General features: G+C 34.8%; 1 protein-coding gene across 3 annotated transcripts in view; it reads right to left on the reverse strand.

Annotated features, from left to right (window-relative positions):
• Positions 1-214: 214 nt before the first annotated feature.
• TBC1D32 (TBC1 domain family member 32) overlaps positions 215-23,627 on the reverse strand; it is a 94,386-nt gene continuing 70,973 nt past the window's right edge. For 2 of the 3 annotated variants that reach the window (XM_036414931.2, XM_036414930.2), the window contains 6 exons: positions 20,656-20,725; positions 18,344-18,459; positions 17,426-17,580; positions 14,359-14,499; positions 9,104-9,292; positions 215-2,065 (listed from right to left, as the gene is read on the reverse strand). In XM_036414931.2, coding sequence (XP_036270824.1) covers positions 1,946-2,065; positions 9,104-9,292; positions 14,359-14,499; positions 17,426-17,580; positions 18,344-18,459; positions 20,656-20,725 — 791 coding nt within the window. In that variant the 3' untranslated portion in view covers positions 215-1,945. Of the gene's footprint in view, positions 2,066-9,103; positions 9,293-14,358; positions 14,500-17,425; positions 17,581-18,343; positions 18,460-20,655; positions 20,726-23,627 lie in introns of those variants that run through there. The other variant, XM_036414932.2, reaches the window with a different exon arrangement.

Consider the following 23,627-nt stretch of genomic DNA (forward strand, 5'->3'; position numbering starts at 1 on the left):
GCGAAGTTGGGCAGGGACTTGACTCTGGGTCTCACAGTGCGCCTCAGACTCTGACACGAGGAAGATTTTCATATACATTTTACTAATTTTCTTACATCTCTGACACTTCTATTATAAAGGGCAAATAGCGATGGTAAAATATTTCCTCTAATTCCCTTTTAAATGTGCACGAATTTCGTGCACCGGGACACTAGTACTTTAAATAATTGAAAACTGAGAGGCAAGAGAGGAATGTATTTATTTCTATTCTAAAGAGTAAAGAGTATTCTTAAAATAAAAATAGGTGCAAAAATAATTCACAGTGTTAGCAATACAATAGCTAAAATGTTAATAGCATAGCTATTCATTGGAATTTATTCACCAAATTGTTCATCGTTTTTGTCACTGTTCATAAGATACTTATCAAATGAAAATCAAAGCTTTCTGGCTCCAGCTGAAGTCACTTTTCCAAAATGTAATTGTTATTATCTACATCTTACTTCAGTTTCCAGTCAAAATCACCAATGGATATTACAAAATTAAGGTATAGTTTCTTCTGCACTCGCATTTCTAATTACCATGTAATAAATTTTAAAAAGAAATAAAGCTGTAGATTTCTTAGCACCAATAACAATACTCGGGAACAGAATGGAAGGGAATTGACCCATAAACATGTATTACAGGTTCTGTGGAACAGCTTTTCAAAATGAAGTTTGAAGTACACTACTAGTAAACTTGGTGTTTTGGGTCACCTAGGACTCCCTTACTTGTATCAGCCAGAGATAAAGTGAGCAATATGTCAAATTAACTTGCTCAATTTTCTTTTCTCTACCTTTTCAATGCCCTTTAGGAACACCATTACTGAGAAGCTACTGTTGGCATTTACAGAAGAAAACCTGGTTTTGGAAGGTTGGTATTGCAATAGCTTAAATACCACAAAATTGAAAACTGCACAGTACCAGATGTTTCAACATCCTAAAAGGAAATTGAGATTGTGGGTGAGCCATTTTGGGTTGAAAAGGTGAGGGGGAGCTTCAGAATGATTTTAATGGTTGACTTAAAAACTTGTTGCAATTGCTGACTGAAAAATTAACAATTTAATATTTTTATGTATTATCTTTCATGTATTAAATGTGACAGTTATAAGAAAATAGACCTTAACATGTTATATTAATCTCATTGAAACAGAGACTTCTATTTAAATAAGACATATTGTTGATAATTTAAAATAATTTAGAATCCATTCTTCTTAATGTTTTCAATTCAGCACAAATCAAATCTATCACCAAGGAAAATGCATAACTAATGAGAGTGAAATGCTTATCAGTATGAAATAACTAATCTATCTTTTAAATGAACCATGTAGAAACTCCATTTCATATAGAAAATTACAAATTGATATAGGTATCAAAAACAATTCCTAGAAAAACAATTATGTCTGGGGATGACATTTTTCCTACAACTTGCCATGGTAAATATCATTTGTTCCTCCACATGTCAAATAAGCAGTTGTGGTTTTGTCTATTTTCCTTAAATATGCAGACAAAAAAATAATAATAAAGAAAACAATTGTCTTTTCCTTGACTCTCTAGACTCTTTCTGGCTAGGAAAGCAATCATTTACAATATTGCTGTTTCTTTCCAAACTCGTTAAGAAAATATTTTAAACATCTGGTGAAACAGGATATGTAGGCAGGAAATATCTATGAAACATGAAGGGCCATAGGTTAGCTAGATCTGATTCTATAACATACAAAAAAAGCAATCTTATAAAAATGAATTCATTTCATATAAAAAATTAAGCAAACACCTACTGGAATACATTATTATATTAATAAACTCTCAGTATTGATTTATAATATGTATATTCACAAAGCATATGTTATGAATACAGATAGGAAACAATAGTGTCGCTTCATTTCCTTTTAAAATAAATAAAACATAAATTAAACTGTGTGTTTCATGATCTATGTGCTCTGCACTCTAATGTTCCGCATGTCTCTCAGCAGCACTGGTCGGTAGTTTTGTTCCAAAATTTCCATGTATTCAAAGTAATCACTCACTCGAAACCCATGCAGTGCTTCTTCCTGTCAAAAAATGTAAAGGGAACAGTTCATTAGTTCAGATAAAGAGACACAATTCTAAATTTATAAACTTTAAATAGTTGATGTATCCCTTTTTTCAAACAAGGAATTTCATGTTGTTGGTAAATGTGTACTGTTTTTTTATTTAGTAGGCAGTGTATTGTATATGATAGCAAGAAATCAAGTACCTATAAAATAAGGTTGTCTGTTTTCAAACCAAAAAAAATGCTATACAGCTAACAAAAAATAAAACAGACTCTTAGATAATGAAATCTTCCTAAGAGATAATGAAATCTTCCTAAGAAGACATACAAATGGCCAACAGATGTATGGAAAGAAGCTTGCTTCACTATTAGGAAAATGCAAATCAAAACTACAATGAGATAACACCTCTGAACTGTTAATATGGCTATTATCAACCAGTCAAGTAATAGCCATTCAAGTGGTTGTGGGGAAAAGAATCTGCATTCACTGCTGATGGGAATGTAAGCTGGTATAGCCACCCTGGAAAACAGTAAGGAGCCTCCTCAAAAAACTAATAGAGCTACCATACAGCCAGCCATCCCTCTTCCGGGTATCCGTCAGAAAAACTTGAAAACATTTATGCACAAAGATACATGCTCCCCTATGTTTACTGCAGCACTATTCAAAGTGGCCAAGAATGGAATTTGCTCTACACTGAGATCACTTAGCCAACGTGTCCTTCGATGGATGAATGGATAAAGACAATGTGGTGCATACATGCCATGGAACACTATTCAGCCGTAAAAAAAAAAAAAAAAAGATGAAATACTGCCATTTGTGATGGACCTTTAGAATTTTATTCTGAGCCAAGTCAGTCAGTCAGAAAAAAGCTAAGAACCATAAATCACTGATAAGTGGAATATAAAACTGAAACTCCAGGATACAGTATGGAGGTTACCAAAGGGATGGGGGGGGGGGGGGGATAAAAAGTAAAGGGAGCCAAATACATGGTGATGAAAGATAATCTGACTTTGAGTGGTAGGCATACAATGCAATATACTGATCATGTATAATAGAAATATATACTTGAAACCTATATAATCTTATTAACCAATGTCACCCAATAAAAAGGGAAAAAGTAAGGTAAGTCACTTTGAGTGGTTAAATAGGAATAAAGAGTTGATTTTTAATCACCAGGAAGTGATATAAAAGTTTACCACAAAAGGTATAGAACTGACTCTACATTGAGATCACTTAAAGAGTTTATAATTATGTCAAATTTCACATAAGAAGCAACAAATGATATAACAGTCACATAAGAGAAGGGGTTTTGTGAACACAGCTCTGCTTTTACCCTTGGTAGACACAACCCTTTGTATGCTGTGTATGACCTACAGTATGAAAAATAACCTTACCAGATCAAAGGGGTCGAAACACGACCAATCTACAAGTTGTTTCTTCTGGTGGGTCCCTCCTGAGATACTCGGTAAAATTAAAAATGCCTGAATATCGCCCTAGCTGGTTTGGCTCGGTGGATAGAGCATTGGCCTAAGGACTGAAGGGTCCTGGTTTGATTCCAGCTAAGACCACGTGCCAGAGTTTTGGGCTTGATCTCCAGTGGGAGGCATGCAGGAGATAGCCAATCAATGATTCTTTCTCATCTTTGATGTTTCTATATCTCTCTCCTTCTCCCACTCCATTCCTCTCTGAAATCAATAAAAACGTATTTCAAAAACAATGCCTGGATATCATATTTCAAAAAGTTTTAAATCTTGATTTTGGCATTCTGGATTCAAGCTCCAAAGTTGACATTTTTCATAGTCTGAAAGTTTCAAGCTACTTGAGAATTTGTACTGAAATCTGACAACTGAGGCCTCTGTCATGAGAATTCTGTTTTAAAACGTCTGGGAGTGTCTAGGTATCTGAGCTTTGATAAGCCCCCTAGTGATTCTTAGCATCAGGGAAGTTAAAATACTGTGGTTTTGGATAGAATATGAGGTTCTTAAACATTTAGAATAGAGTATGTGGCTCTTAAAGATTTTTAATTCAGCCGAAACCAGTTTGGCTCAGTGGTAGAGCGTTGGTCTGCGGACTAAAAGGTCCCAGATTCGATTCCGGTCAGGGGCATGTACGTTGGTTGCGGGCACATCCCCGGTAGGGGGTGTGCAAGAGGCAGCTGGTCGATGTTTCTCTCTCATCGACGTTTCTAGCTCTCTATCTCTCTCCCTTCCTCTCTGTAAAAAATCAATAAAATATATTTTTTTAAAGATTTTTAATTCAGCTGAAAGGCATATGTAATGACTAGAGAGATGATTCCCTTTTGGCTGGGTACATGAAGAAACAGACATTGATCAGATGCAATGTGCATGAATGTTCCTGAGGTAGAACTGAAGTTTATGTCAGTGCCAGGTATCACTATGATATGTCATACTAAGACCTCTTGGGGCTAGAGGGGAGAAATGGGTACAAAAGTATATAGTCTGGCTTTTAACTCAGTAGAAAACCGTTTCTTTTGTTGTATTCTCTACACATCTCTTTCTTAAACGAGAACAAGAGAGGGATGGGAGAGGAATGAACAGGGATGTAGAAACTCAAATAAGTTATTTTTAAGCACCTGTAATGTGCCAGATAATGTGTAAAAGTACTTTTATACAGATATCATCTCATTTCATTCCTCAAAAAACGTTATGTAATAGGAATTATTCCACATTCAATTATACAGATGAAGAAACAGAAGCATAGAAAAGTAAAGCAACATGCCCCAGGTCACACAGTTAGCAACGGAGCCAGAATTTTAATCCAGGTGACCTTAAGTGATATAAGGATGGTGCAGAAACCATCTGTAAACCACAGTTTACAAGATAATGAACACATTGCATCTATCCCCCCAGACAGTGAGTTATTTGTAATATGTATACTTTTGTCTCTGAAAGCTTAGCCCTCCATTGGTTTTTCTGTCTGATCTCCATATCTGAGCCTGCCAATGTGTCCTGGAGCTACAGCTGCAATAGCAACACACAAAGAAAATCCTGCTTGATGACTGACTGATTGGGATGAAATTAATCTGATTTTTTCATAATTTTAATTTGATTTTGCCATAATATGCAAGATTTACTTGAAGCATTTTAATTAAGAATTTTGAGCTTTCCCAGTCTAATATTCACTGGGAGGCAATCTTTTCTTGGCCTGGCATTTCAGTGACATTTGTCCCCAGGTGGAATTCACAAACTAAAACCAAGATCCCTGCCAGCCTATTGGCATGCTGAGAGGAATGCAATAAGGCCAGTCTGTATGTGTGTCTTCTGTACGTTAGATATCCAAGCTGGCTGACATATTTGAGAATACTTGTTTTTTTGGATGGTATTTTTGTCTGGATTCCAGAATTTCTAAAGCACCATCTGTCACAGATAAAAATGTCCAGGACCCCAGGCTCTAAGGACTACGTTCTGCTTCTTCTTCTTTTTTTTTTTTTTTAATATATCATCTATTAACTTCAGAGACGGAGAGGGAGAGAGAGAAATATCAATGATGAGAGAGAATCACTATTTGGCAGCCTCCTGCATGCCCCACACTGGGGATCAAGCCTGCAACCTGGGCATGTGCCCTGACCGGGAACTGAACCGTGACCTCCTGGTTCAAAAGTCGATGCATCAACTGCTGAGCCACACCAGCCAGGCAGGACTATGTTCTTCAGCATGCTTTCGGAAGCTGTCATCTAGCTCAGCATTGACCTATTAATCACCATAGTGTGGGAATAATGCACTTAGCTGATGTATTATCCAACCCACATTTTTGTTGTCGGCAATGATACTGTGAGAAGACAATTTTTTGCTGATATCAATTTATATTCCTGTTATTTATATAATCTAATATTTAGTGGTTTAATCAAAGGAGAAAAAATAAGGTTTTGTTATGTTTTTGCTGTTGTTTCATTTTTTGGTAAACTTGCACTGCCTATGAGTGTTCAGCAGCTTTTGGTATAAGAAATTCCAAGTAGTATTTGACTGATCATGAAGAACTATTCAGTAGGCTAGTTCATATGCAGGCATTGCATCTAGACTCTCCATTACCTGATATAAAATCTTGAACTGAAACCCAAATAAATTCAAATACAATAGGTTGATGTTTTCTTTATGCTTCTAACATGTCACTTTCTGTCTATAGATAAAACTTAAACCAGGAAAAGAAACTGCATCATTTCAATCTTCTGGAATCATTTCATTATCTGAAAACTAGAGGCCAAGCACGCTTGAAATCGTGTGCAAGTAGCTCGCTTCTGCTTGCCTCAGCTGGCTGCCCCGCCTTCTGTCATTCATAGCTCTCCATCACTAGTAACTCAGTCCCATGCCGCCCCACCAGCTGTGAGAGCCGCTGCCCAATGGGTCATTCCACGTTATGGTGTCACAGCCACACGCCTTTTATTAGTATAGATTATCAGGATAACTGATAATAGTGAAAAACATTTGTGTTTGTCAATATTTTGGAAATTAATTCAATTGGGCCTGCTTGTTTGAACTGACTTACAACAATCAGATATTTGTTTTATCTATTGTACTTCTATATAATGACTAGAGGCCCAATGCACAAAATAAATGCAAGGGGCTCAGCCCTCACAGCCCCAGCTGGCCCTCGCAGCCCTGGCTTCATCTGGAAGGTCCTCCAGAAGGTTGATTGGCTGTTCAGTCTAATTAGCATAACAGCTCTTTGTTATATAGGATTCCATTTCCTTTTGAAAATTAGTTTATTATAAAAGTATTGGGAGGACAGGTGAGGGGTGAAGGAGGTCAATGGGGGGAAAAGAGGGAGACATCTGTAATACTTTCAACAATAAAGATTAATATAAAAATTTTACAAAGAAAGTATGAGCTCATTCTTTAAAAATAAAAAGCCCACATAAATATACAGAAGTATATATATAACAAGTAAAAGTCTCATATTATATTGTACTTCAGCTTCTTTCTTCTCAGAAGCAATTATTACTAAATATGTAGAATCAGAAAATAACATGTAATTTAAAAGAATATTAGCATGGCTATGACAAGTACTAGTGGAGAACTGTTACTTTTTTTGTTTTTTCTCCCTTAGTACTAGGCTGAGATTTTAGATCAGAAAGTATAAAGCATAATCTCCAAGGTTTAATCCTTATGACTATAGTTAAAGGAGGAATTTTTGAATGATATAGCTATTCCTGACTTACGGGATCTCCCAAGGAATATATAAAAAACCATTTCATTAATCAAATTTTCATTATTGGTTAATACGTCAGTAAGTGAAAAATGGTGTACATAAGTTTATGTACTTTGCAAACAAAAAGACAGGGCTTAATAGAGTAGTTAAAAGGGTAGTGAATGCATATTTAAATAAACTACACTGAAATTTATCTCACAAGAAAAACAACTGCCCACCAAAGAGATCAGTGAAGTTGAGACCTACCTGCTGGGGGGGGAGGAGGGGGAGGGGAAAGTAAAGTCAATATCCGACAGGCATTTTTTTCTAATCCCTTAGATGGCTGCAAACAACAGGAGTAAGAAATGAGGTTTGTTCCAGGACAAGTACTAACGATTAATTCTTTGCCAGTGTGTCCTTAATTTGGATTTAAACCAATTCAATTAAAATTTTAGTAATTTAAATATGACTTAGTTAGTAAAGATAATTTTCTCCTCTCATTTAAAAATTCTTTCATTTTAAATTGATAGCACTATTCGTAGAGAACAACAGAGTTTTGGGACACATTTAATGAGGTCACCGTTTGCAAACTCTATTACAATTTTCCCGGCAGTAGTCAAGAAAGAGATAAAACTGCAATAATCACCATTAGTCAGATTTAGAGATGATAAAATATAAAGACACAATTGTGCCAGGAAGGAAGATACATGACAACACTTTGAAGAATTCAGTAATGTTTCTTATTCAATGTGACTAAAACTAAGTTCATTCATCTTTCCCTTTATATTTATTTATATTTTTGTTTATTCTATCAACAAGTATTTATTGAGCACCCACTATGTATTAGGTACTGTTCCAGACATTGAAAATACATTATAAACAATATAGACAAAAATCAAAATTCTTGGGGAGCTTACTCATTTCACTGGGGAAGACTGACAAAAATATATATATAATAATTTCAGCTAGTTATAAACAATGAAAGCAAAATTAAAATAGGATAAGAGGTTAGAAAATTAGGGAATATACAAATATGAGTTCGGGACATTTTCATACTCTCAAGCCCCTCTGACTGACTATGTAGCTGATGAAAACACTCCTTACTGAAAAGAAATTCATATTTGACCCTCATCATAATTCCCTTTTGTTTAACCACCCCTGTACTCCAATTACCTCTTGCAGGTCCTTTTTTTCATTTTCTATCTTAGTTTTTCTTCCTATATGTAAAAGCATTGTCTTGGTATACTTTTTCATTAAGAATGTTTCTAAGATCATAATTCTAGTGATATATGATAATTTGAGACCTTTTTAATTTAGTACTTATGAAATAATCATACTTAAAAGTTTGGCAATCAAATTATCAATGACATTTATTTACAGAAAATCATCATTTAATGGAAAAGAGCTCAGACAAATATGTAATGGTAAAGAATAAAAATAAAATTAATTTACATAGACATTAGTCACTGACCTAGAGAAAAACTAGCAAATGATAAATATTGGTTTTGGAGTATGTATGTCAATGTGTGTCTGTGGGATGATAAAGGTAATAGATGGAGGAAAACATTTTAAATTCAAGGAAAGATTTTAACTTAAAACAAATAGAGTTGGACCCACCATAAAAAACTGCACACAGAAAATACATGATATTTCCATATGTGTTTCCTAGAGCCCAGAACTTCAAAAGTCAAAATATTGTAAATGAGAAAGTAAGCAACTATGTTTGGGGCAATTTACTTAATTCGGTTCCTCAGTTTCCTCATCTCTAAAATGAGGATGATAAGAGTTCCTACCTCAAAAGGTTGTCTGTAGGATTATACGGGAGTCTAGAAGAGTATCTGACATTGAGCACCCCATAAAGATTAGCTATTTACTCTTAATTACTTTCCCTTCAGATAGAAAGACACTTACTTTTAGGAAGACCTGAAGATCTTGAGTCTGGGTGTGCTGTAGAATGTCTTGTTGTAGATGTTTGAAGATCGCTATACAGATATACACTTGATAATCGGGACCAAGGAAAATACAAGTAGCAATATAATGGCAGATTTCTATCCAATCTAAATAATTCCAAAAACACTGAGTTATCCACTGCAGACAAATCTGGAAAAAAGAGAAAGCAGTTCTTTAGAAAGTTTATATGGCCATATTTGACTTTCAAAAAGCAATAACCAATAACACACATAAAAACCAATGAAGAGCTTAACATTTAATAAAAATAGAAAGACATTCTGCACATAAGCCTAAAGTATGTTTCACCTATTCGCTTAGTGCATGAGAAAACTCCCATGGCCTTGGGTCATGGGACCTGGGGGCAACTGATGGTGTTCACACTGTACAAATGCCTATTGCTAAATGCCCTCTTTACTCATCTTGTCTCTTCTTCTTCATAACACCAGTCTGCTCTCTACAGATAACAAATGCTGAGAGACTGTATTAATTTAGAGGTGGAATTTTTTTCTACCCTACCTATAATCACAGATGTATAATTATGCAGATAACAGATTGCTAAATGTTACATTAATGCAAATGGACTCTTGCTGAATCAGAAAACAATTTAAACCAAACAGGATTATATAACATAAAAACTGAAAGCTAAGGAAGAGAATAATTAAAAAATGAGTCTTTCTAAAACAGTAATTTCTCTTACTTTCTGAATAATATTTGTTCTGATTATAAAAGAGATACATGCTGTTGTAGACAAACAGAAACGTTTAAGAAAAAATAATCACACAGAGATCAATATTGCTAACATTTTGGTACATGAATGTTATAGATGGAATTGTGTATTCCCTTAAAAAGTATATCAAAGTCCTAATCCCACTACCTATAAATGTGACATTATTTTGAATCAAGGTCTTAAAGAAGTAATCAAGATAAAATGAGGTCATAGGGTAAACCCTATTCCAATATGACTGGCAATCATATAAAAAAATGAAAATTTGGACACACACAGAAGGAAGATTCTGGAAATCCACACACAGAAAATGTCAGACTAGAAGACAAATGATTGATGTATGTGGAAACCAAGAAACATCTAAGGCCACGAGGAGCTAGGAAGTTCTTCCTAACAGTTCTTCCCCTATGAGGGAACATAGCCTTGCCAACACTTTGATTTTGATTTCCAGTCTCCACATCTCTGGGACAGTACCTCTCTGTTGTTCTCTGTTGTTCTCTGTTGTTCTAACAGCCCAGTTTATAATACTTTGATACTGCAGTCTTGAGAAATTAAGACAATTATTTTCCAATATTTTAGTTTTCATAATGATCAACAAATTACCACTAAGGAAAGATTTCCTTTATTTGAACCTATCTTCTTCTAAAGTTTTATGTCTTAAAGAGAAGGGAGGGAAAAATGGGAACAGATAGGGTGGCTTATTTCAATTTATCGTAGATACAAAAGATACAGAGACACAAATTTTCTTTTATTCTATCACTTCGTCCCTTTAAAAATAGTTTCTAAAATTTGTTTTATACCTCTGATTCAAATGTTTGGTACAATGATTCTGTTTTTAACTGCCCTTACATGTTATAACAGTTTTCTAGGGCTGCCGTAAAAAAGTACCGGAGACTGGGTGAGTTACACAACAGAAAACTATTTTCTTACAATTCTGGAGAAGTCCACAATCAAGGTGCTGGCAGGGTTGGTTTCTTGAGGCCAATCTCTTTGCTTTATAGATGGTAGCTTTCTTTCATACTCATATGGTCTTCCCTGTGTGCATGTCTGCATCCAAATCTGCTATTCCTTTAAGGACACCACTCATACTGGGTAAGAATGTACCCTAATGACCTCATTATAGTGTAATTACCACTTTTAAAGACCTTATCTCAAAATAGTCACATGCTAAGGTACTGGGTGTTAAAAGTTCAACATATGAATTTGGGGGGATACAATTCAGCCCATACCAAATGGTATCAATGAATTTTTGTTTTCCATATATTATTACTCATGTCAGCCATTAAACTTCAAATTTCAGCCATTATGGGCATATCTTTTCATCTCACCTTCTGGTCATATTTTCTATTTTGTTATTGATAATTTCAACTATATATGATCAAATATTTCCTTCTGTTTTTTATTATAATTCTGTTCTCAGGTATAAAATTTTCCTTTATAAATATTAAGTTCCCTTCTACTATGCTCCAAAATCTTTTCATTGAGCTTACGAGTTAACTCAATATTGAATTAGAATATGTCTATAAATGTCTAATACTTGTCAATAGGCAGAATATAGTTAATTTTCTTTGGTCCCAACTTCACTGTCCACTTGACATTGAAAGGATTCTTCTCCCAGACCTCGGCCAGGAGGGTAAGTTGGCATGCAGAGCTCATTACCAACTTTCACTGCCCAGCAAATACCCACATAATGTGGCTCTACTGGACTGGGAAGAAAAATACCTCCTGCTCCTACCTGACTACATAGGTTAAAGCAGTCAATGATTCTTTGACTAGAAGAGATACTTTCAACTCATTTAAAGCACTGTTGCCAGGGTTCTCTCTGTGTTCTTTGCTACAGTTACTAATGCTAATCAACTTATGACTACGCTTTGTAAATAAAAATGAGAATCTCTGGATAAAGGAAGGAGAAACAGCTGAATAGTGGAAATTAATACAATAGTCCCTGTAGCCAGAGAAAGAAGGTCTCATTCAGTTGTAAGTTTCAGAGATAACTTAGCAAGGAGACAAAGAAGAAAAAGGTCACAGGTTTTGTCCATCTTTCTAGTTGGCCTTTCTCTACCACTGGCAGAATGGTGTGAAACTGCTGATCACTAACCCTGTCTAACCTTTAAACCTACCAACTTTATATGTTCCAACAATAGACCCGAAGTTAAAATGTATGTAAGGAGATATTTATCCATCTTCCTTTATCCAAATTGGTTAAAATAAAGTCACCCTAGAATCTGCAATTAGTTCTTTATGATATAGTTTCTAATACCATTGCAATTTTCTGGCATTTACATACATTCAAGCATTGTTTTATAGTAAACCAATGTTCTTTACACCTAATTAGACTTAAAACACTTAAATAGCTTTTTGGGTTCATAAGGAAGAAAAATCACTTGCAAAATATCTGGGAAAAAATGCACCATATTTGGACAGACATTCAAGGATAAGAATCTGACAAGTAAAGATGGGACACAGGGAGCAAGACAGTTTAATTTCAAGTAGCAGCATTAGCACATGTTTCATGGTGGTGGTGGTGGTGGCAGAGATCCAGCAAAAGAGAAAAACCAAGAGGTTTTTCTAGAGTATATCCTGAGGATTATCCAGGTTAGCCCACTTGCTGACACAGCACAGTGCAATAATGAGTGATATGCCAAATGATGTTCCAAAGGAATTACAAGAGATAAATCATTAAATATATGTTCTACTTAAGCCAGGAAAGTTAAAAAAAATTCAATGAGGACAGTTTTTAACAAAAGTAAAACTGGTCAAAAGGTTAATTAGAACATGTAATTTTCTGTTCATTTAAAAGGAAAGAATATATATTTTAATTTTTATTTCCTTTCCAATCTCACTTTTAAAAGAAACTCTTCAATAAATATATAATTCTAACTATATTTTTTATTCTAGTTGAGATTATTTTTACTCTACAGAACTGTTATTTTATTTAGCAACCTACCTACAAATCTTTCATTAATCAAGTATTCCCAACCCATTAGTTGTCTATAAATTAACAACTTGAAAAAGCACTGCTTTCAGTTAGATCAAAATGAATAAGCTTTTAAATACAAAATTAATACCCAAATAATTACTTAACCACGTACAAAAGTAGTTTTCATGTTCTATAATAGCAATAAAATGGCAAATACTTCAATAAAACAATGGCATATACTTTAAATTTATTAAAGTGGCTCACAAAGAGAACCATTAAAAAGGCATTTTTAAATTAGATAACTTAAGAAACATAATACTACTGATGAGAAACAATGCTGTGGTTTGTATTAGATAAATCTGTTTGTTACATGCAAGCAGTTTCAAATTAATAAAAATATGTCAAATTGATAAGCAGAATCCAAAGTGATAGATACCAAATTGATACAGTGAGGCCTAAGGCATTGCAAGTTTTTCTCACAGTCTTTGGTAGTCTATTTTTAAATTATAGGATATATGTTAGGGAATGATTGGAGGTATTAGACAATGCATTGTATTAATCCACATAATCATGGCAAAAATAAATTCTCCAGAACCTGTTGCTCTCTGACTTGGATTTTTAGAAGAACTGAAAGAATGGATTATTGAGCTTATAGTAAATATTTAAGTAACTACTTTCAACCAGAGTTAAACATTTTGTGATTCAAAATTCTCAGAAGTGTGTTGGGTACAGACACAGTAAGAGCAAGAATTGGCAGAGGAAGCGGGTCGCTTTCCAATATATGCATTCCTTGCTATATTTAGACTTCTCATTAATTTCAGGAAATTGAAAACTCAGCAGTTCTAATAACCGGATAAAAGTAAATGTAAAAAAAATGCCACAAGGGCTCTTCAAAATAAGTATAAAAGCACATGTCATTTTAAGAAAAATACCATCTAACTAAGAGGAAAGTGTTTTTAGTAGGACAAATACAAGAGAATGGAGTACAGTTTACTGTTAAGAAATCTATACAATATGTCACATAAACAGGTTCAATAAGCTCCGAGGTCAAGATATTCTTAACCATAAACATCTGCAACTACTGGCATGTGACCACATATACAATTCCAGGCCCTAGAAAAGTAATTAAAACCTTTCTGATCCTAACAGCAGACACAGATCTAGGCTTTCTTGTTAGATAAGACACAATATCTCACATAACAGATACTCAGTGCTAATACCAATTATTGCCCTTAGTTACTTAATCCATAAATTAGCCTTCTGAAAAAGATATTGTTTCCATTATCTGTAAAAAGCCTACATGTCATAGACTTTCAGAATGTCTATACCTTTGAATAGCTGAACTTGAACTTGAATTCTGTGAATGGCTGGTACCTCCTATAAAGTAAACCTATCTGTTACAATAGGTCCAAGGAAAAGAAGCCAGTTTGGGTATTTAAACACAAAGGCATAAATACTTACAAAAATATTTTTATTAATTTAAATGTATTTCCTATACCTGATGAGAATGTAATTTTCTTTAACAACAATGAAATCTGGGAATTGAAGAAATGCTACTCCCTTATGGATTACCTGTGATGGTGCAAAACCAGACATGTGAAAAGCTGAAAACACAAGTGGCACCTCTGTCTTCAGCAGCATTTCAATATAGTGAGTGCTGCAGAAATAGATGGGATGGATGCCAGATTCTATAGTGTCAACAGGTAGGTACCTCTGCATAAAAAAAAGAAATTGAGAGTGAATGAGTATGCAGCTAATTTAAAATAATCAAACACCTAAATCTTTGCCTCTGAATTGCTGCTTCAAAATTAATGCGGTGGGATCACAAATAATGGAAATATTATAGTTACATAAATTTAAAAGTCAGAATGTTAAACTCTGTAGAAAGCATAAATCTCTATAAAGGCAATATGATATACTTTCTGAGACACAGAAATGAAGTTGACACTTCGTAATTTTGGCAACTTCAATCCTTTGTGGAATGATGAAGGCAAGTGTTGTATTAAAGACTAAATGAGTGAGTTCAGGAGTAATAAATGCTTTATTTTTTTAATACCTAGGATGTTTCAATATACTTACTCTCCTTGGCTTTGGCCAATGATTCCATAATGCTAAAAGATTTTTGTTTGTCAGCTCTTAGGGGTATTTGCCAAATCCTCTTTTTCTAAATTAATGTTAATCCAAATACAAACTTGTGTTACTAATAACTGAAATTGGGAACTCTATAAGAAATTTGCTCCCCCCCCCCAAATAAAAGGGGGGTAAACATTGAAATACATAATGCATTCACATCGAAGTTCTCAGAGCACATATTTTATAAATGTTTTATACATATATGTATATTTATATGTCCATATACTATATATGTGTAGATATATAAACACAAATATTTACAAACTTGTATTTTTCAGCAATATCTACATAAAGCTGGTTATTTTTAAATTTAGCTGTTAGATACAATTTATTATCATGAATGTTCATGTTTTAATGAGTTAGTATAAATACATCATTTAACCACAACAGCTTCTTTTAAAAACAAAGAATAAACCTGAAGAAAAATTCTTAGACCCACAATTATATCTTATAGACTTATAATAAAAACTGATACTCAAATTAGATCTGAAGAATACATAATTAAGAAAGTTTCAGAAAGACATTTTATGTTCTTGCCTTTACTGTGCAACTCTTATTTTTAAACCTTTTTAATGAAAGAATGTTAATAACTTTTAAATTAAAACAAATAAAAATAACATAAAACAATTACAAAAGAAGTCAAATAATTAATGGTTTTCCAGTTTTATCATTCATCAGCATAAATGATGATTTACCACTTCACATGCAGAAATATATATTTGTAGGAAAACATATTTTATGATAGGCTCTCAGGAAGATACTTCACAGTACACACACACACACATACACACACAAAACATTAACTCTCCATACTGATGACAAGACATTACATAGCATATTAAATGGACTTCTTGTAATTAACGTCTAAAACCAAGAACTAACCTTTCTACTGAGTAAATAAAAATAATATTATGAACTGCACAATGTGTTTCATTAATGAGTACTTAAAGAGTTAAGATTAATGAATATAATAAACATATATAAAAGCAAAAGTCAACTTATACATACATAACATGTTAATTTTCAATACAAACTTGGATAATACTTTTCTGAATATATGGATAATGAATTCGTGCCTGGGTGGAGTCCCTCTGGGTGGCCTGCAGGGATAGGGCTGAAACCTGCAGTCCAATGCCACCTGCAGCTCCTACCTGCCGCGCCCACTCCTTCCAGCCCCACTGCGCCTGCCTCAGGCTTGCACCCAATTGGTCCCGACCTTGAGGGCTCACAATGCCTCAGCAGCACCCACAAGCCATGAGCCCTGCCTCTGGCACCCTCCCAAGGGGAGTGGCCTGTGCGACTGGGCTGGCACCGGCTCGCTACCATCGCCCAAGGAGTCCCAGATTGCAAGAGGGCTCAGGCCAGGCTGAGGGGCCCCACCTGTGCACGATCAGGTAAAAGATGGACTGTGAGAGGGCTCCAGGGCGTGTCTGGCCCATCTGGGTCAGTCCTGATCTGCAGGACCCCAGCAGCAAGCTAACTTACGGGTTGGAGCATCTGCCCCCTGGTGGTCAGTGCACATCAAAGCGAGCAATTGAGCAACCTTAGCATATCATTAACATACTACACTTTGATTGGTTATTTGGTTGTTCTGCTGTTCGGTCTATGTTAGGGGTGTCGAACTCAATCAGAGAAGGGGCCAAAATCTAAAATCCAGCCTAAATCGCGGGCCGAATGGTTTACTGAACAGTCATAAACTGTCATTGTGATGGAAACGCAGCGGAGTGCAGTGAAGACAGCGCGGTGCGGGCCACATTGCAAGGCCTGGCGGGACAGATTTGGCCCGCGGGCCTTGTGTTTGACACATGTGGTCTATGTGCATATTATCCTTTTATTATATAGGATTGGAAAAAATTATGCCACACTTTTGGGTAACCAAAAAAGCTCCTAGCACCAACCCTGCATAGAATAGCTTTGCAACAAATTATTGCCTAAATGACACGAAAATATTCTAATAATTGAACACAATCACAATAACTTAACTATACTAATTTTATTAATTGCTCTATTAATTTCCATTTCATAACTCTAATTTATAGTAAATGATGTTCATAAACCCAGATCAATGACCGCTCTGAGTCACACGGATACAACAAAGAGTATTCTGAATCATCAAATTATAAATTATGTTTGTTATACATTTATAGTGTTTTTGATGTATTTTGCTTAGTCACAATGCTCTAGAGCAGTGGTTCTCAACCTTTCTAATGCCGTGGCCCTTTAATCTAGTTGTGGTGACCCCCAACTATAAAATTATTTTTGTTGCTATTTCATAACTGTAATTTTGTTACTGTTATGAATCGTAATGTAAATATAATATCTGTGTTTTCCGATGGTCTTAGGTAACCCTGTTAGCGGTTCTCAACCTGTGGGTGAGCTGGTATTAGTACCATATGTATAAATTAATACAGAGTTCTCTACAAAGAAAATAAGATCCCAGTTAATTTAAACAGGATTTGCCGTAAGATTTAAAATGCTTCTTTAAAAACAGGCTAAAAAGACTTACAGAAACTTGCAGTCTTGGCACCCAAAGGAAAGCAGAGGTCAGAAGCCTGGAGAACTGCTGAAGAAACTGGAATGTTTTCTCTTTGTCCCCCAACATTATCATGAACAAAGACGATACAAACCAGTCATGGCCAGCATAACTCCCCTGCAGGCAGACTAAAAAGCACAGTTAAGGAACTGTTGTAATAGTTTATGTCACAAAATGAAATATAACTCCATAAATACTCACTTCCAGGATCTCTATAAGGAAAGATATATTAATGATACTTAATCCTCATTTTGTCTTTCATCAATTTATAAGATACTGATGTAAAATTAAATTTTATTAATAAAATGACACATTAACTATTATAATGTACTATTTTCTATAATGTCCTGTGGAGGCCAATGGCACTAGCAACTGGAAGAAAAACCTTCTGCTTTGTAGAATACTCTTTGTGAAGTGATGGACACAAAAGTATACCATCTTTCTCTAGTGCAGGTTGTCTGCTAAATTACTAGCACAACCAAGTATTTTTAAAATCACACATTTTTAGATTGAGGAATGCAAATAGTTTGCATATTTTTTTTTTTCTTCAAGTCAAATCCTGTTTCTGCAATAAAAGCGATGCAAATAGAATATTATTTTTCTAGATTGCAATCTAATTTTAAATCTTTCTTATGTAGGTATGTCTGAAAACATATTCCTTTAACTTCAATTATTCAGTTGCAGAGTCAATGACTAAGAATGAACTTAATCACTATTCAATTTAATAAAATGCACATCTAAAATACAGAATAAAATGCTATGAAGATATATCAGAACAAATAAATCACTAACATAGGTTTAAGTAATAATTTCTATAAAAGATATCCCATCAAGAACTTAAGAAAAGTGTATGAATGAAGTTGAACTGTGAATCCACTTAAAAAAGGATATGAAGAGAAGATTTCACGTGAGCTTGCTGCTGTGTCAGGAATCTCTCACAGTGCTTTAACACCCACGTCAGATCACTTTCCGCGCTCTCTTTTAACAGGTTGAGGAACTTGCCATACCTACATTAAAAATCCACAAAACATACAAAACGATAAAGTTTAGGCCCTGTATGGTAAATTCGTTTATAGAAATCTCTCTAAGTGGAGTCCTCTTAAAATTTCAAGATTTTAAGTTTTCAAATTTCTACTTCTGACATAGCTACTTAAGGAAAAAATGACAATATACTAGTATGGTACCAATAATTATGATATATTTGAATTAGCAGTATTCATCAGGTGAATACTGGTAACCTTAAAGGAAAATAAAACAATAATGAGAGAAAACATACATACCGTATTTTTCGGACCATAAGACGCACTTTTTTTCCCCCAGAAGTGGGGGGAAAAAGTCCCTGCGTCTTATGGTCCAAATATAGCCTACACATATACTTTAAAAAAAGTTTTTTACTTGCCCGGCTCTGTGTGGTCTCTGTGTGCTTGCCCGGCTCTAAAATGGTTCTAAATGCTGCTGTTTACTTTACAGAGTTGATTACATGTGTTTATGACTGTGATGTTGGGTTTTAATGCACATAAAATATTTTAGGACACTATTTTTTTCAGAATCTTTTTTTCTTCATTTCCCTTCTCTAAAAACTGGTGCGTCTTATGGTCCGGAGCGTCTTATGGTCCGAAAAATACGGTACAATAGATTGACAAATAGAATATAAGTATCTTTTTTACTAGAACTTAATCTAAAACACAGAAAATTGACAAAGTCAAATGTTAAATCTAAGAAGCAATTTTTGAGTTCATCTGTTCCAATGACTTTAAATAGGAGTGGTACTTCCCAGGGGGCCACTTTGGAAATCTATGGGGGCATTTTTTATTGTCATAGTGACTGGGGCACCAGTGGTAGTCTGTGAGTGAGGGCCAGGTGGTTAGACATGGGACAACATGATAACAACGTGCAAATGCCCCGCCTGTTATTTTGCACGGATTGGACCTGAAAACAATTGTTTTATATAAAATGTTTTCCTACATTTTTTACATATTCTGAATGCAACTGGGTGCAAAACAGGGAAAGCTAGTACTTTATCTGAAGCCTTTCTAAGCACTGTTCACCAATTTGGAAAGTCATTTTGCCAGTGGCAACTCCCTTGCAGGATTTGAAGCCCCAAAATAAAGCCTCTGTTTGTAGCTGCCAGTCATGAAGAGGAGTGCCAGCTATGTCTTATGCTGTAGTTTTATACAAACATTTCATTATAAACCATTTTCCATTTATTTCTTACCAATAAGATATTATAATAGTTTTTTAAAACATGTGACTTATATTATCTATGGATTCCATTTCATAACAGAAATAGGGTATTTAAAATAAAAACAAGGTTTCAAAACTTAATCCCTGTGTTATATGCCTTATGTAATAAAGGTGGGTGAGCTATTTGAGTACCATAGTTTTCATTCCAAGGCTATGAAGTTACAAAAACACCCAGTCTTTTTAACATCTTTCACATGTATATTCCTAAAACTTGATTGTGATTCTTTTCCTTCTGAATGAGACTATCAAGATGCCCATTTAAAAGCAAGAATAAGTGTGGAGGTGGTAGAGGACTTAGCCCTTAACTCCCAGACTGCTGTTTAGCTTGTCCATCTCCGGTGAAAATTACAATTTGAGTACAAAAACCTCAAACTACTCTGATTGGTTTATTCATTTTAACTTCTGCATCTATCCTTAAGATACTTTTGTAATCATCACCATAGCTTGATAAGCTAATCATATTTCAGAAATGGCATCATTGTGCTGCCAGTGTTCTGATTTTTATGATGTTATTTCCGGGGGGAAATCAGATAGTCATAGAGGCTTAAATACACTGAAATTAAATTCTGAAATAATAATATATCATAACTGGTTTACCTATAGAAGTAATTTCCAATATCCTAAAAATAAAATTATCTTCTGAATGATAAATTCTGCATTTAAAATATACCAAAATAAAATATACTAAATAGTTGGTTGTTAAATTAAATACTATTAAACACATATCAGGTAGATTAAAAAAAAAATTCTAGATATACACAAGGGAGGTATATTTCCCTGACAGTCACTTTATAAAAAAAATCTTTATTGTTGAAAGTATGATAGATGTCCCCTTTTTCCTCACCCTGACCTTCACAGCCCGCCCTTGCCCTCCTCCCCTGCCTTCACCTCCCTAGTGTCTGTGTCCATGGGTTACACAGATAAGCATACAAGTTCTTTGCTGATCTCTAACCACCCACCTGACAGTCATTTCAACGCCAAGCTGCTGCACCAATGAAAGACTTTCATTCTTCACATCTGCATCAGTAGCTAAAAACAATAGGAAACTGGATTATAAAAATGTATAAAAGTCTGCGTAATAATCACATTTTAATTGAAAATTGATGAAAGCAATATTTTTTACATATTTTACTGTGAATTTTGAAAACACTGATGAATTTGTCCTTTTAAGAACTGTTAATTATGTTTTCAAAGGAATTAACAGGAAAATTTTTACAAATAACTTTTCTCCTATAAAAGCATTTTTAAAAGCATATTAAATACAAAACAATCATAGTTTTGAATCAATCTATTTTCACTCGGTTCTCAGAACACAAAAGCTATTAACCCCAAAACAGTCTAGAGTATTTCACTTTCATTAAGCAAACTATATATAACATTCTGAATTACAAATATATATACACGTATGTGTATATATGTATACATGTATGTATGTATATGAGTGTGAGTATATGTATATACATATGCATGTATATATATATATCCATTTACTTCTTAAAGATTTAGGCTTGAGGGTCAGGAAGGAATAATCAGTATTCTACTTATCATGTACAACAATGTATGAGGGTGGAGTGAACAAGTTTCTTCCTGCAGGCCAGTTCTCTGTGAAGTAGGAAGTGTGACCTTCTACCAAACCTGAAAAAGGGATTCTCTTTTCTCCACATTCTCACCAACACTTCTTGTTTGTTGATTTAAGATGATAGTTAGATGAAATAATCCAGTCAGACAAGACAAATACCATATGATTTTACTTATATGTGGAATATAATTAACAAAATAAACTAACAAACAAAATAGAAACAGAGTTATACAGAGATAGACTGTCAGAGGGGAAGGGGGAGAGGAGCTGGGCGAAAATGGTAAAGGGATTAAAAAAACACCATAAAACAAAAAACCTTATAGATAACGGTATGTGATTATCAGAGGAAGAAGGGAGTGGGGATAAAAGAGGGTAAAATCAGGATAAATGGTGATGAAAGGAGACTTGTCTTGGAGTGGTGAACCTATAATACAATATACAGATGTTGTATTATGAAACTGTATCCCTGAAACCTAAAATTTTATTAATGTCACCCCAATAAATTCAATTTTAAAAAAGCACCTGGATTTACCTATTAATAAAAATACAAAGACATTTTTAAAAAGGAGGGGTTGTTCAGATGGAGAACCATAAGAGAGGTTGAAAGTTTAGATTAGTCCTCGAGAACATTGGATGGCCAAGCTAACAATGAACACTAAAAGCATCACTAGATAGCACTGAAGGTCCAGTTGAAACTTTCAGTTTTGGGCTGAAGAAATGGTAGTGTGCATATACACAAATATACAAGATTAAGGAAATTGTCCAAAATCACGTATTATCTAGTGGTAGAGCGGACCAAAGGCTACGTTTTCCGAATCTCATATCACAAATTTCCTTTTCCTCCCATTACATATTGATGCATCGCATACTATCAATATAATCTGCTTAACCCAGGGACTCATTCATTCCTTGTAATAGACCTTTCTGATAAAGTAGGTGTAGCACACCAGGCTAGAAGCTATGTAAGGATAAAAGATAAATAATACATCATGTTCTAAAGGAACTTTCCATGTAGTTTCAGAGATAAAATTTGTATATAGATAGCTCTAATTTTTTAAAGTGCTCAGAAGAGTAAGAGTGGTACAGATAAAATGTTATGTGAATTCAGAAAAGGGAGAGATTAGGAAGGCAAGGCATTTAAATTGAACCTTAAAATATAGGTAGTCTTGAGGTCTATAGAGATAGGGAAGAACAAATCAAGCATTGCTGTTATCAAACATCTACTCTTTGTACCAGCAATACTTCATCTGTTAGCTCTTAGAGTTAAGGTAACCTACTTCTCCTAGATTACCTAGGACTTTCATGGCTTTAACACTGAAAGTCTCATGCCCAGGGATTCCTCACAGGACCAAACTAAACTAGTTGGCCATCTATCTACCTAGAGTGGTTTTTTCTTATTTTTTTTTAATTTCTTCTTTTATATTAATTTGTCTTCTCCCCCCACCCTCCCTGATTGACACCTGCCCCCTGCACCACTCACGTCCCCCCAAGACAAACTCCCACTGCCTCAGTGTCGGTGGCCATTAGTTATGCTAATATGTATGCATCCAAGTCCTTTGGTTGATCTCTTACTGCCCCCCTGCCCCCCTCTATCCCCACCCCTCCACCTTCTCGCTGAGGATGGATGGTCTGATCAGTGTTTCTTAGTCTCTGGATCTATTTTTGTTCATCAGTTTATGTTGTTCATTATATCCCACATATGAGTGAGATCATGTGATATTTATCTTTCTCTGACTGACTTATTTCACTTAGCCTAATGCTCTCTAGGTTCATCCATGCTGTTGCAAATGGTAAAAGTTCCTTCTTTTTTATAGCAGTGTAGTATTCCATTGTATAGATGTACCATAGTTTTTTAATCCACGCATCTGCTTATGGGCACTTAGGCTGTTTACAAATCTTAACTATTATAAATTGTGCTGCTATGAACATAGGGATGCATTTGTTCTTTGATTGGTGTTTTTGGTTTCTTGGGAAATATTCCCAGAAGTGGGATTACTGGGTTGAATGGGAGTTCCATTTTTAATTTTCTGTAGAATCTCCATACTGTTTTCCATAGCAACTGCACCAGTCTGCATTCCTATAGAACAGTGGCTTGGCTCAGTGGATAGAGCACCAGCCTGCAGACTGAAAGGTCCCAGGTTCAATTCTGGTCAAAGGCATGTACCTTGGTTGCGGGCAAATTATCATATAATAATAAAAACTGTTTGTTCTTTCCTCCCCAGTAGAAGATGTGCAGGAGGCAGCTGATCGATGTTTCTCTCTTATCGATGTTTCTAACTCTCTATCCCTCTACCTTCTTCTCTGTAAAAAAATAATTAAAATATATTTAAATACACACACACACACACACAC

This window comes from Pipistrellus kuhlii, unplaced genomic scaffold (genome assembly GCF_014108245.1).
Source record: "Pipistrellus kuhlii isolate mPipKuh1 unplaced genomic scaffold, mPipKuh1.p scaffold_m20_p_5, whole genome shotgun sequence".
Lineage (NCBI taxonomy): Eukaryota > Metazoa > Chordata > Mammalia > Chiroptera > Vespertilionidae > Pipistrellus > Pipistrellus kuhlii.